Consider the following 14,112-nt stretch of genomic DNA (forward strand, 5'->3'; position numbering starts at 1 on the left):
AGAGCTCCAACAGGGACGACGACGTCACCGTCGTCACCAACCTCTCGTCCGTGGAGGCGTCGTACTCCGTGGTGCAAGGTGAAGACGCGCACACACGTCGTACGCCCGCACGCTCTCACACGAAGACTGTCTCTCCCTCCCTCCCTTGCTCTCTCTATCTCTCTTTCTCCCCCCTCTCTCCCTCCCTCTCTTGCTCTCTCGCTATCTCTCTTTCTCCCCTCTCTCTCTCTATCTGTCTCCCTCTTTCTCTCTCTTTTTCTCTTTTTCTCTATCTCTGTCTGTCTCACGCACTTTAAGACAAACTCGCTCCCTCTCTCAGTGCGCAGCGATATCTCTCTCTCTCTCACTCATAAGCACATGTCGCTAAAAGAAAGATCCGGATCTACTGCTGCAGGTCTGCCTCTCAGTCTCTCTCCAGCACTCTACCCCCCCCATGTTGAAGCTCCGCCCCCCCTCTCTTCCACTCTTACTCATTCTCACTCTCTTTCTCTACCTCTCTCTCCGGCACTCTGTTCCCCCTGTGTTGAAGCTCTGCGCCCTCTTCTCTCTCTCTCTCTCTCTCTCTTCTCTCCCTTCTCCCTCTCTCTCTCTCCCTCTCCCTCTCTCTCTCTCTCTCTCTCTCTCCCCCTCTCTCCGAGCGCTCCTGTTGTATAGACCGTCGGAGCGATGTTTCCCTGCGGTACGGTAAATTCTGATCTGGGGTGGGGGGGGCTTCTCTCCCCGGCTGATCTGGGGGGAGGGCGGGGGGGGGGCTCTCTCTCCCACGCTGCTCTGGGGGGCAGGGGGGGGGCTCTCTCTCCCGCGCTGCTCTGGGGGGAGGGCGGGGGGCTGCTCTGGGGGGGTGGCCCCAGCCTCCCACAGCTTATTGGGCTTGTTTAGCAGAAGGGTTATCAGATCTCCCCCGAACCCGGCGGCCCGCGGGGGGGGCGGCCGTGCGGGGAAATAAATGGAGAGAGCGGGGGGGGGGGGCGGAGGGGGTGTGAAAGTAAGAAGTTTAGAGAGGTGCGCAGAACTGCACCCAAGGGGCCCGTAGAGGCAAAAGGCTATTTGGAATGCTTTAAACTGCAAAGTCATTTTGATATGGCGGTGGAGCAGTGCGCGGCCCTCTGTGGGTGTAAATCAGATTTTAAGAGCCCGGCTTTACTCTCCCGATGCAGAAATACAGAGCAGTTAAAAGCCTTCTTTAAGAGCCAGCTGACTGCCAAAACGGTCCAAAGAATTTTTTTTCTTTTTTTCCTTTTTACTTTTTTCTCTTTTTAAATGCGGTTATGAGGATTATTTCGGCTTGTGATGGATGTCTTTGATGCTGTACATGATCTTGTTACTGCGCTCAAATGGAATAAAAGGCACTCTATCTGAGTCTAAAAAACACTCCTATCTTATCTCCGATCTCTCCGTTTATGGGAGCAGTGCGTTTTTTTTTTTTTTTTACCATCTGGAAGAGGTTCAGCAGATTCAGCGGGAGATAAAGTATCGTGCTTTTAGCGAAGGATACACTCGAATCCACAGCTGCAGCTTCTGTGACCAGAGTCCCTTCCCTCTCCCTCTCCCTCTAATCCTCTGCGCATCTCTCCGTCGCCCCCTGCAGACCAAGTGCGGAACAGCTACCAGCTGTGCAACAACGGCACCATGCGGGTGATGTATGCCAACGGCATGGGCATCAGCTTCCACACGGAGCCGCACGTCCTGGCCGGCTCGGTCAGCCCCACCATCGGCCGCCGCAACATCACGCTGCCCTCCGACAACGGCCTCAACTCCATCGAGTGGCGACTGCGCAAGGAGCAGACCAAGGGCAAGGTCACCGTGTTCGGCAGGAAGCTGAGGGTGAGCGACGGGCCCACATGCTGATGTCATTTCCTGTTTACCACAAGTGTCTGGTTTTGTTTGTTTTTTTTTTGTTTTGTTTGTTGTTCTTTTTTGTGACCTGTTCTGTCTGACCACAGTTCTTGGTGTGTGTCATTTACTGCAGACAAAACTAGTAAAATCTCAAACCTATATAATTTAAAAAGGCATGTCTGAAGAAAAACCAGTATTGGTAGCATGTCAGTTTTCAGTCATATGGTGTATAAAGTATTTATGGGTGAAACATTCTGAAGAGTGGGTTGCATTACATTATGCTAAAATAACAGTCTGCATTACAAATCTTTCAACAAGAAAAGTAGTTGCATGAAGCAACATGGAACAGGTTTTGTAAAAACAGAAATTCCAAGCTGTTGAAAACGAGGGGTGTGACATTCCCTGTCACTTGCCGTGAAGTGAACTCTTGTACATTATGAGTTATTTATTCATTTTTTTGTTTGGTTTATTTGTATGTTTCCCGTACACACTCCAGGCCCACGGGAGGAACCTGCTCTCCATCGACTTCGACCGCAACACACGCACGGAGAAGATCTACGACGACCACCGCAAGTTCACGCTGCGCATCATGTACGACGCGCAGGGCCGGCCAATCATGTGGCTGCCCAGCAGCAGCCTGGCGGTGGTCAACGTGTCGTACTCGCCCTCCGGCCAGCTGGTGGGGCTGCAGCGCGGCAGCATGAGCGAGCGCACCGAGTTCGACGCCCTCGGGCGCGTCGTGTCCCGCTCCTTCGTGGACGGGAAGGTGTGGAGCTACAGCTACCTGGACAAGGTGAGCCTCCCCGGGACGTCCCGGGAACGTAGACAATGCCTTATCAGAAACGTAGCGCCCTCCCAAAAAGGTAGCATCCTCCTGAAACCATAGCGCCCTCCCAAAAACGTAGTGCTCTCCCGAAAACATAGTGCCCTCCTGAAACCATAGCGCCCTCCCAAAAACGTAGTGCTCTCCCGAAAACGTAGTGCCCTCCTGAAACCATAGCGCCCTCCCCAAAACGTAGCACCCTCCCCAAAACGTAGCACGCTCCCGAAAACACAGTGCGCTCTCGAAAACACTGCGCTCTACCAGAAACGCAGCACCCTACCGGAAACATAGCTCTGTCGCGCTTTACACGTGCACAGTAGATCTTCAGAGTCCAAACGGGATCAAGCGTAGTCTTATCACAGTGCACATGTACTCTTTCATTTAATGCTGAACCAGTGCTTCAGAGGAGTGGCAATCTCTCAAACACTGCTTTCTGCTTGGCTTCAGGGAATCATTTTTACATTTTCTTCTGATTTTTATCTTTTTCGGTTTTTTTTATTTTATTCCCTCTAGAAAATATCCATTGAAAATCTCTGTGATAAGCTCTTTGTAAATGTCACTATACTAAATACATTGAAGATTGATTGGCTGATTGATTGTTGATGATGGCTTCTGAATTCAGACTTCAGACTTCATGAGGAGAAAATACGCAAATGTTTAAAACCACTTTTGAACTTTCTTTCTGTTGCAACTGCAGAATATCCTTTATGAATATGTTAATAAGTAAATATATTTATATTTATCTCTTTATCGCTCTCGCCCCAGCAGTTCAGTGAGGATTATGGCAGGTGTTAAAGATCACGAAGGCTGTGAATACGTTTTTCAGCACCGCCTGTGACACGCAATGTGAAAAGCGGTTGACATTGTGAATTTCGCAGGATCACAGAGAACTGTTTTCTTGTTCTTGTTTTTTTTTGCTTTTTTAATTATTCTATTTAATTTTTTTTCTTATTGTGGAGCTGTAATTATCTCCATAAATGATAATGAATGAAAATTATACAATTCAAATCACCTGCAAACAAAAAATAAGTTCTCTCTGTATCTCTCTTGCTTTCTCTCTCTCACTCACTCTCTCTTTCACTTTCTTTCACACTGACTCTCTCATTCTCTCTCCCTCCCCATCTCTCTCTCTCACACGCACACTCTCTCTCTGTCTCTCTCTTTCCCATTCTCTCTCTCTCTCCCTCTCACACACACACTCTCGGTCTTCTCTCTCTCCCTCACACACACACACTCTCTCTCTCTCTCTCCCTCTGTCTCTCCCTCTCTCTCACACACACACACGCTCTCCCTCTCCCTCTCACATACACACACTCTGTCTCCTCTCTCTCTCCCTCTCACACTCTCTCTCTCTCTCTTTCCCTCACACACACACTCTCGGTCTTCTCTCTGTCCCTCACACACACACACTCTCTCTCTCTCTCTCTCTCTCCCTCACACACACACACATTCTCTCTCTCTCTCTCTGCAGTCCATGGTGTTGCTCCTGCAGACGCAGCGGCAGTACGTGTTCGAGTACGACGGGTGCGGGCGCATCACCGCGGTGACGGTCCCCAGCGTGGCGCGCCACACCATGTCCACGCACGTCTCCGTGGGCTACGTCCGCAACATCTACAACCCGCCGGAGAGCAACGCCTCGGTCATCCACGACTTCGGCGAGGACGGGCGGCCGCTGGCCACGCACTACCTGGGCACGGGCCGCCGCGTGCTCTACAAGCACGGCAAGCTGGCCAAGCTGTCCGAGGTGCTGTACGACAGCACGGCCGTCACCTTCGGCTACGACGAGACCGCCGGCGTGCTCAAGATGGTCAGCCTGCAGAGCGGCGGCTTCTCCTGCACCATCCGCTACCGCAAGATGGGCCCCCTGGTGGACAAGCAGATGTACCGCTTCTCCGAGGAGGGCATGGTCAACGCCCGCTTCGACTACACCTACCACGACAACAGCTTCCGCATCGCCAGCGTCAAGCCCGTCATCAGCGAGACGCCGCTGCCCGTCGACCTCTACCGCTACGACGAGATCTCCGGCAAGGTGGAGCACTTCGGCAAGTTCGGCGTCATCTACTACGACATCAACCAGATCATCACCACGGCGGTGATGACGCTCAGCAAGCACTTCGACACGCACGGGCGCATCAAGGAGGTGCAGTACGAGATCTTCCGCTCCCTCATGTACTGGATGACGGTGCAGTACGACAGCATGGGCCGCGTGGTCAAGCGCGAGCTGAAGATCGGGCCGTACGCCAACACCACGCAGTACCGCTACGAGTACGACGGCGACGGCCAGCTGGTGGCCGTCAAGGTCAACGACTGGGCCACCTGGCGCTACAACTACGACCTCAACGGCAACCTGCACCTGCTCAACCCCGGCAGCGGCACCCGGCTGCTGCCGCTGCGCTACGACCTGCGCGACCGCATCAACCGCCTGGGAGACGTGCAGTACCGGCTGGACGAGGACGGCTTCCTGTGCCAGCGCGGCGCCGACGTCTTCCACTACAACTCCAAGGGGCTGCTGGAGCGGGCCTACGGCCTGCCGCCGGGCGGCTGGAGCGTGCGCTACCACTACGACGGGCTGGGCCGCCGGGTGTCCAGCCGCACCGGGCTGGGCCAGCACCTGCAGTTCTTCTACGCCGACCTGAACCACCCGGCGCGGGTCACCCACGTCTACAACCACTCCAGCTCGGCCATCAGCACGCTGTACTACGACCTGCAGGGCCACCTGTTCGCCATGGAGGTCAGCAGCGGCGAGGAGTACTACGTGGCGTCGGACAACACCGGCACGCCGCTGGCCGTCTTCAGCAGCAACGGCCAGATGATCAAGCAGCTGCAGTACACGGCGTACGGCGAGGTCTACCACGACTCCAACCCCGACTTCCCGCTGGTGGTGGGCTTCCACGGCGGCCTGTACGACCCGCTCACCCGGCTGGTGCACTTCACCCAGCGCGACTACGACGTGCTGGCGGGCCGCTGGACCTCGCCCGACCACCGCCTGTGGGCCAAGATCGGCAAGGAGCCGGCGCCCTTCAACCTGTACAGCTTCAAGAACAACAACCCGCTCAGCGACGTGCTGGACGTCAAGAACTACGTCACAGGTGGGGGGGGGCGGGCGGAGGCGGACGCGGCTGGGGTGGGGTGTGGTGGGTGGGGGGGTTTCACTGTGGGTGGGTCTGGGTGAAGTCCCAGTCGGGGGATGGACTCACTGTTTCAGAGTGGGGGAGTCATTGTCAGTGGATGTTGGAGTCACAGGTGGACAATGGAGACATTTTTGCTGGTGGGTGGGGTTGTGGTGTTGTGTAGGTGGAGGGGGTCACGTTTTGGGGTTGGGGAGCTACTTGTGGAGGGCTCAGAAGCAGAAAGTGGAGGAGTCGCAGGTAGGAGAGTCAAGGAGTCGCGATTCAGTCGAGTTTGACTCCTGCAGTTTATGTCCTGCTTGAGTGGATCAGAATGAGGTCGTGTGAGGTAGATACAGTGTAATAATGATATTACCACAATGCCATAATACGGTTATCGTAATGCAGTATCATCATTTATTCAGCAATGACAGCTTAATGGGCTATATCAATACCAGCCTGGCCCAACGTAAACACAGCCCGAGAGTGAGTTTCTCACAGAAGGGCCGACGCGCAGACACAAAGAAGCCAATTATCTGGCAGGCTTTCTGAAGGCGAGTCATTCATTAAGAGCATGAGAGCTGACGAGGCTGGGAGGGAGAGACTCGGCTGTCTGCGATGGGCTCTAGAGCACATCAGGTGTGAGTGTAAATCAGTCACACCCTCTCTGAGCCCCCCCCCCCCCCCCAGGCTTTTCACAGCTCCCCATCCAGACCTCCGGCTTTCCCTCCGTAAAAACTTCCACACACTCGGTCATCTCCGTGCGAGCGATGTGATCAGGGGTGTAGGCAGAGCCCTAAAAAATACAGAGATCAGGAGACTCAGCTGGGATGGGGTGGGGGAGTGGGGGGTTAGGCCAGGGTATGCTCTTTTTACCCTCTAATTTAGTCTTTTAATTGAGGATGGATTTTAGGGTGTAAATGCTGTACGCACGCCTCTAGATTAGCTTTCACTTTGAGTCAATATTAGAGACTGCTCATTCCCCTCCTAAATGAATTGCAATTGATGTTCTCACTAAAGAATTAAATGAAGTGCAGGCTTTGGAAACAGACAAAATAAATACGGAGGACATGGCCTGGGAGTCCTCAGCGGTAGTCGCGACCGCGGACGCGGTGGACGTGGCGGTTCAGCGGTGATAGCGGGGGCGGTTTGAAGGCGTTGTGGGCGGGGCCTCTCACCTGTCCCGTTCCTCCCGCCTGCAGATGTGAAGAGCTGGCTGGTGATGTTCGGGTTCCAGCTCAGCAACATCATCCCCGGCTTCCCCCGCCACTCCCTCTACTTCGTGGACCCGCCCTACGAGCTGCTGGCCAGCCAGGACAGCGAGAAGGCGCAGGTGGGTGTGGCGTTTCCACGGCAACGGCGGGAGGCCGTCGCTTTTAAAAAGAAAATAACTGCCTTGGGCTATTTGTGTGTTATTTATTTATACATAAAATGAATACAAACTGGATTTATTTATGCAGAACATATTTATTTGATATTCTTTGTCCATTTATATTATACAGTAATAGAACATTGTGTACAGAGGCCAAAATCGGGGCAGTGTTCTGGCAGACTGAATTTTGTGCAGTTCCCCTTCAGGCTGATAGAAGAGGAAAGGGGGGAAAAATAGATTAAAACATTCCCTCACAGTTATGTAGAGGTAAATGGTGACTTGAAAATTCAATAATACTATTATACAAAAAAAGTGTGTGGTCCAAGGAAATGAATATAAAGCTGTTAGACCTCTGATGAAGGCGCTGGTCTCAGAAATGCATCAGTCTCCTTTTTTCCCTTCAATGATTCAATAAATATCTCTCAAAAAGAGTGTTGCCCTCAAGTCTTACAACTGTCATTTCCTTATTCACTTTTCTGCCGGGTGCTGGGGACTCTCACCCTGACCCCTGACCCCTGACCTCTGACCTCTCTCTGCAGCTGATCACCGGGGTGCAGCAGGAGACGGAGCGGCAGAACCAGGCCTTCATGGCGCTGGAGGGGCAGCTGCTCAACAAGGAGAGGCGGGCGAAGCGCCCCAAACCGGGCCACTGGTTCGGCACCAGCCCCCCCATCGTGGGCCGGGGCGTGATGCTGGCGGTGAAGGGGGGTCACGTGACGGCGCGGGTGTCCAGCGCGGCCAGCGAGGACGCCCGCAAGGTGGCGCAGGTGCTCAACGGCGCCACCCACCTGGAGGGCACGCACTACACGCTGGACGGCCGCGACTGCCACTTCTTCGTCAAGGCGGGGCCGGCGGACGCGGACCTGCTGGCGCTGGGGCTGGGGCTGACGGGCGGGCGCAAGGCGCTGGAGGGCGGGGTCAACGTGACGGTGAGCGGCCGGACGCGGCGGGCCGCCACGGTGGAGTTCCGCGCCGCGGCGCTAACGCTGAGCGTGCGCTACGGCCCCGCGGGCGAGGTGCTGGACAAGGAGCGCGCCCGCCTGCTGGAGCTGGCCCACCAGAGGGCGCTGGCGGGCGCCTGGGCCCGGGAGCAGCGCCAGGCGCAGGAGGGCAAGGAGGGGGGGCGGCTGTGGACCGAGGGCGAGCGCCAGCAGCTGGTGGCCACGGGGAGGGTGCAGGGGTACGAGGGCTACTACGTGCTCCCCGTCGAGCAGTACCCCGAACTGGCCGACAGCAGCACCAACATCCAGTTTCTGAGACAGAACGAGATGGGCAAGAGGTAACAGAGCCGCTTGTCCCGAAGACACTGCCCTCCGCCCCCTGCACCCCACCCCCCCCACACACCGCCCTCCGCCCCCTGCACCCCACCCCCCCCACACACCGCCCTCCGCCCCCTGCACCCCACCCCCCCCACACACTGCCCTCCACCCCCCTGCACCCCACCCCCCCCACACACTGCCCTCCGCCCCCCTGCACCCCACCCCCCCCACACACTGCCCTCCGCCCCCCTGCACCCACCCCCCCACACACTGCCCTCCGCCCCCTGCACCCCACCCCCTCCACACACTGCCCTCCGCCCCCTGCACCCCCCCCCCACACACCGCCCTCTGCTCTCCTCCTCTACTCCTCTCCCCCTCTCCTTTCTCGTCCTCCGCTTCTCCTCCTTTCCCCTCCTCCCTCGTCTCCTACAGAGACTAAACGGAATAGTGCTTTGGACACTGCAGGGACTTTCAAAAAGAAAAAACATTTACAAAAAACGGATCAACGTCACAGACGAGAAACAAAAAAAAACCTTTCTTAAAGACAGCTGAAAGCACTGAGAACTAATGTTGAAAACATAAAATACTTTTTTCTGAAGAAAAAGGTATAAAAAGCATTTAAAAATAAATTATTTTTCCACCCATTTGTTTGGGGGGGGGGGTGTTGGGGATGGGTTTCCTGGAATTGAGATGGACTGGTGGATGGATGTTCTTTGGGAAGAAAAAAAACACCAGACTGAACACAGCGCATAAATGTTAGTCTAGGCCTTTGGGGAAGAGACTGGATAAGGTTAAAATAAAAAATAAAAAAAGGAAAATCTCCCGTCTCAGGCCACATGACCAGCCTCACAGAAGAACTACAATTCCCTGCAGCACACTACAATGTGCTGACGCGGTCGGTTCCAAGAACAATGAGCTTATTTCTTAAAAAATAAATAAATAAATAAAAATAGATCAAGTACAGTCCAATGTTTTTGGTTTTATTTTTTAGAGTTAAAAAGAAAGATGGTGGCTATGTTAGCAGTTAGTAATGTCAGACCTGGCTTATTTAGTCTTTGCAGACGTTTTTTGGGGATGTACTTCAGTTTTGTACAGTTTCCATCAAGGTAGAATTGTGATTTTGTTTTATTTTATTTTTTATTTTACACCAAGCCATTTCTGTACAGGACAAGCAAGATAATTCACATCAGTTAAGAAGTAAAAGCAGAACTATCAAAATCTATTTATTTGATGTTTATTCATCTATTTATTGTTATTTTTATTAGTACACTATGACAATCATAAAGGGGTTACCAGTTTTACTGAAGAGGATATACATTGGTGTATGTTTGTTTTTTCTTTTGTACAATATGTAAGAATTGTTCATTCAGATTTTTATATTAATTTTAATTTGCCGATAAGCAAACTGTAGTCACAAACAAAAAAAATAATATATGTAAAGTGTTTAAAATTTGTTTATACTTTAAATAAAGTCTTTGAAACTGTGAAGAAACACTGCTTTCAAATACCTGTATGTAAAGTACAGACTTAATCTTATGCCATATGCTAGACTGTTGAAAATGGTTCCCAGTTTAGTAATTCAATTAAACTGGAAGCAGCACAGTACTGTGTGTGCAAAATCATAAGTAGAATTACGACTCTAGAATTTGGGCACACACAAATATCTCCGATGTACACATACTAATATTGTATTACACAATGCTGTATTTATTATAATGTTATTTATTATATGTTTCCATCGCAATGCGGAAGTAGATGCCCCTTTGCTCATGAGCAGAAGTTTGCGAGCACAGAACTGTGTAAGAACAACAAGTTCCATCAGCACCGTGGCTCCGCTTCGTCTTAAACGAGGTCTTTGGCATTCTGGGTAAAGAAGGTGTGGTGGAATGACTGAGTCGGTGGGAAACTCAGGCTACGATACTGGGCAACAGGCTTGTTTTTATTTGATTTTATTTCTTTGTTTATTTTTATTTTATTTTGTTTTATTGGTGGTAGTTTGTTACACAAATGTTGTATAGGCTACTGTAACCTACTAGCATCTGTTTTATCCGTGGATAAATGATGTATAACAGAAGCAGCGTAATGTTAATAACTGCCAAAATAGTTAAGTTATATGATGTATTATTTTTAGCATCTTGCAATTGTAGATTTGTGAACATCACTGAGTGTGTGATAATCGCTGTTGTACAGTTTGCTACTTGATCGTGGCCACTAGATGGCGACAAAAACATAAAATTCCCTCTTTTGGACTCCCGTGCAGGTATGAATACTTTGTTGGCTTATTGCAAATGAAAATAATGAGACTAGAGTGGTTGAATGTTTTGTTTTCATCCTCAAAATTCTGTGTTTTAGTGTTCCTAGGTGCCGAAACAAATGGCATTTTCAGTCCTTAAATACTATAAGAGTACACCATACTGACATGGGTGCAGAGGGCTCACCCATAGAGAAAAAGTGTGATGGAAGCAGGTTTAAAGTCAGGCCAAGCACACGGAAGTGGGAGTGCATATATTGTACTAATGTGACAGTACGGATTAGGGGCTGGATAACTGAAATGCATTTGAAACAGTCCTCCTGGAGAGACAGACAGTGTGGCAAAGCTTACCCAAGCTCTAGTACTGTATGAAGAGATTAGCAGCCAACTGTCTTTGTGTGCAGTATGACTACACATGGTTAACAGAGGATTACTGTGCTTCCCAGAACTTCCGTGTTCAGTGGATACTGATCTTCACACAAACCAGGTGGGTCAGCTTCCCCTTCAAGAACCACAGCGCTCGATGCTGAATTAGAATAGCAGAACTGAAAATACAGGCAAGGAGACAATGATGGTAAGGAGATCAGAGAGAGAAAGAGACAGAGACAGAGAGATAGAAGGGATAGAGAGGGAGAGACGGATAGAAGGGAGAGAGAGAGAGAGAGAGAGAGACAGGCAGAGAGAGACAGACAGACAGAGAGATAGACAGGCAGACAGACAGAGAAATAGACAGAGACAGACAGACAGACAGAGAGAGAGATAGACAGGCAGACAGACAGAGAGAGAGACAGACAGACAGACAGACAGAGAGAGAGATAGACAGGCAGACAGACAGAGAAACAGACAGAGAGAGAGAGAGACAGACAGACAGAGATAGACGGACAGACAGAGAGAGAGGCAGACAGACAGAGAGAGAGAGAGAGAGACGGACAGATAGACAGAGATGTAAGGAACAAGCTGTGGAAATCATTTCCTGGCAGTTTGGGTGGAACTCACTTTTGCAAAGGGACCATTCGAATGGGCTTTAAAAACAAAGATAAACATGAGCACAATCAACACTCGTACAAAACACAAACACATAAAACACTGGTCATTTAGTAGTGGGGTCATGTGATGACTTATTTTTATTTACTTGGTGTTAATGCTTAGCTTGTATACCCTAACCCCAACCCATGCTAAGAAGTAGCATAACAGCGAGATGCGATAGAAATTGCTTTGCTTTAAGTTGAGCTATAGGGCATTTAGCACAGAGGTGTTAAAACACAGCTCACTCCTCTTGCCAAAATGACCAAGCCGAAGCAGCTCACGTATAGAACTTACGCAAGCGGCTAAACCCAATGTAGGGTACTGCAGAATGTTGCGCTGCCTGTTCAAACACCGAACGTTTTGGAAACAAAGCCACCTTGTGTTAATTAGCACCGATTGACGAATGCTAGTCTCGTCTCCACACACAAACACACGCAAGCAAGACCTCGATACGACCCTGATTATGAGTTAAGTAAATGCAATGCTCTGTATTTACAGTATCTTTAACCATTTGAAGAGTAGGTTGTTTTTGGAATGTTTTTTTTTCTCCAAAAGTCTAAGTTGGTGTCCTAGAACTCCATTACTTTTGATTGCCAGTAGTGGTCATTACATCAGCATTAGAATGTTCAGTTCAGAACATTCTAATCACATATTTGTGACCTCACACTTTAAAGGGTTATTAGTAGAACAGAACCAGATGCATCCTCTTCTTCAGTTCACTCTACCCTTGAGCAGATGTGGGTGCGACACTCAACCATGTATACTGCAGTTGGAACCTCACTCACAACTCTCAGGCTGTCTCTCACTCACAAGCAGAGCCAATCCCACGGTCTGTTCCTCTCTGACAGAGAGCTTTAAATCACTCAGACTCCATTTCCCAGATGCACTGCCAATCTCTTACTCTGTTCGCCCGACGCACAGTAATTACCTCCTTCAATTTAATCCCTACACACAACATGCTGTAATTACCTCCTTCAATGTAATCCCTACACACAGATCCACTCCCAGGCCTTTCACCATGCAGACACTATGGTTTCCGACCTACAGATACCGCATGCAGTCTGTCTTCCATATACCAAGCTAATCACAGTCTGTTTCCCATATACCAAGCTAATCACAGTCTGTTTCCCATATACCAAGCTAATCACAGTCTGTTTCCCATATACCAAGCTAATCACAGTCTGTTTCCCATATACCAAGCTAATCACAGTCTGTTTCCCATATACCAAGCTAATCAGTCTGTTTCCCATATACCAAGCTAATCACAGTCTGTTTCCCATATACCAAGCTAATCACAGTCTGTTTCCCATATACCAAGCTAATCACAGTCTGTTTCCCATATACCAGCCTAATCAAGTCTGTTTCATATACCAAGCTAATCACAGTCTGTTCTCATTTACCAAGCTAATCACAGTCTGTTTACATATACCTTTGCTAATTCACAGTCTGTTCCCAATACCAACTAATCAAGTCTGTTCCCATATACCAAGCTAATCACAGTCTGTTTCCCATATACCAAGCTAATCACAGTCTGTTTCCCATATACCAAGCTAATCACAGTCTGTGTTTCCCATATACCAAGCTAATCACAGTCTGTTTCCCATATACCAAGCTAATCACAGTCTGTTTCCCATATGAGGCCAGTCCATGGTTATATTGACGCTAATGTTTATTTTCCATTTGTAGGCAATAAAAATACACATGGGAATTCTCTTTTAGACAAATATATAGGTGAGTAGTAGCTTGTACAGTGTCACCATTTGCTATTTTTGAACATCACAGCAGAAACGGGCCCAAACCGAACATCGGTTGCAGGCTGTTACAGGTATATGGAATGGAAGGACAATAGTATCACACCAACAACACCCGTGATACTGCGGCCAATTGACTTAACTTGTTGAAATGCATTCACCCACCAACAGTCTAATGGAGCTGATCTCCCTCCATGGTTTCTACATACGAAACCAAAGAGGGTGAAAATGAAATATGAAATCTCTCTGGGTGCTGCAACACGTAGCAGACCTCCAGGAACCTCGGGGTGACCACCTCCTGTTCAGCACACAGAAGACTGAAAAACACAACGGAATATTTCGCCTATTGAGTAAGTCCCTGGTTCACTCTGAGCCGAGACAGACCCACTCTATTCCCTGGACTGACTCACAATTCCACTCTTCACACAGGAAGCCACTTCTATTCAGAATCTATTACCAGCACACAGAGCAATATTCTAACCAGGGTACATTCCCCACAAAAAGAAGAGCCACTTCTGTCACAGTCCTCTTTGCAAAGGCACTTCTGCTCCCCCAAGACTGGGAGGCATGAGAAGACTCCACACAAATAAGCATTGCAAGTACACAGCATGGACAAAATACCTACTAAACAGCATGCAGTACACAACACATTAAAAGACCAGGCACAGAGACCATGACAACAAGAGC

The 14,112-nt window shown here is 49.9% G+C and overlaps 1 protein-coding gene across 3 annotated transcripts in view; it reads left to right on the forward strand.

The window, feature by feature from the left end:
- LOC135263639 (teneurin-2-like) overlaps window positions 1-8,508 on the forward strand; it is a 135,364-nt gene extending 126,856 nt beyond the window's left edge. For all 3 annotated transcript variants that reach the window (XM_064351914.1, XM_064351915.1, XM_064351913.1), the window contains 6 exons: window positions 1-78; window positions 1,589-1,824; window positions 2,333-2,629; window positions 4,131-5,748; window positions 6,969-7,099; window positions 7,678-8,508. The exon at window positions 1-78 is cut by the window's left edge and continues 98 nt beyond it. In XM_064351914.1, the coding sequence (XP_064207984.1) occupies window positions 1-78; window positions 1,589-1,824; window positions 2,333-2,629; window positions 4,131-5,748; window positions 6,969-7,099; window positions 7,678-8,421 (3,104 nt within the window). In that variant the 3' untranslated portion in view covers window positions 8,422-8,508. The remainder of the gene's footprint in view (window positions 79-1,588; window positions 1,825-2,332; window positions 2,630-4,130; window positions 5,749-6,968; window positions 7,100-7,677) is intronic.
- Window positions 8,509-14,112: the final 5,604 nt, after the last annotated feature.

The sequence above is a fragment of the Anguilla rostrata genome, chromosome 9 (genome assembly GCF_018555375.3).
Source record: "Anguilla rostrata isolate EN2019 chromosome 9, ASM1855537v3, whole genome shotgun sequence".
Classification (NCBI taxonomy): Eukaryota; Metazoa; Chordata; class Actinopteri; order Anguilliformes; family Anguillidae; genus Anguilla; species Anguilla rostrata.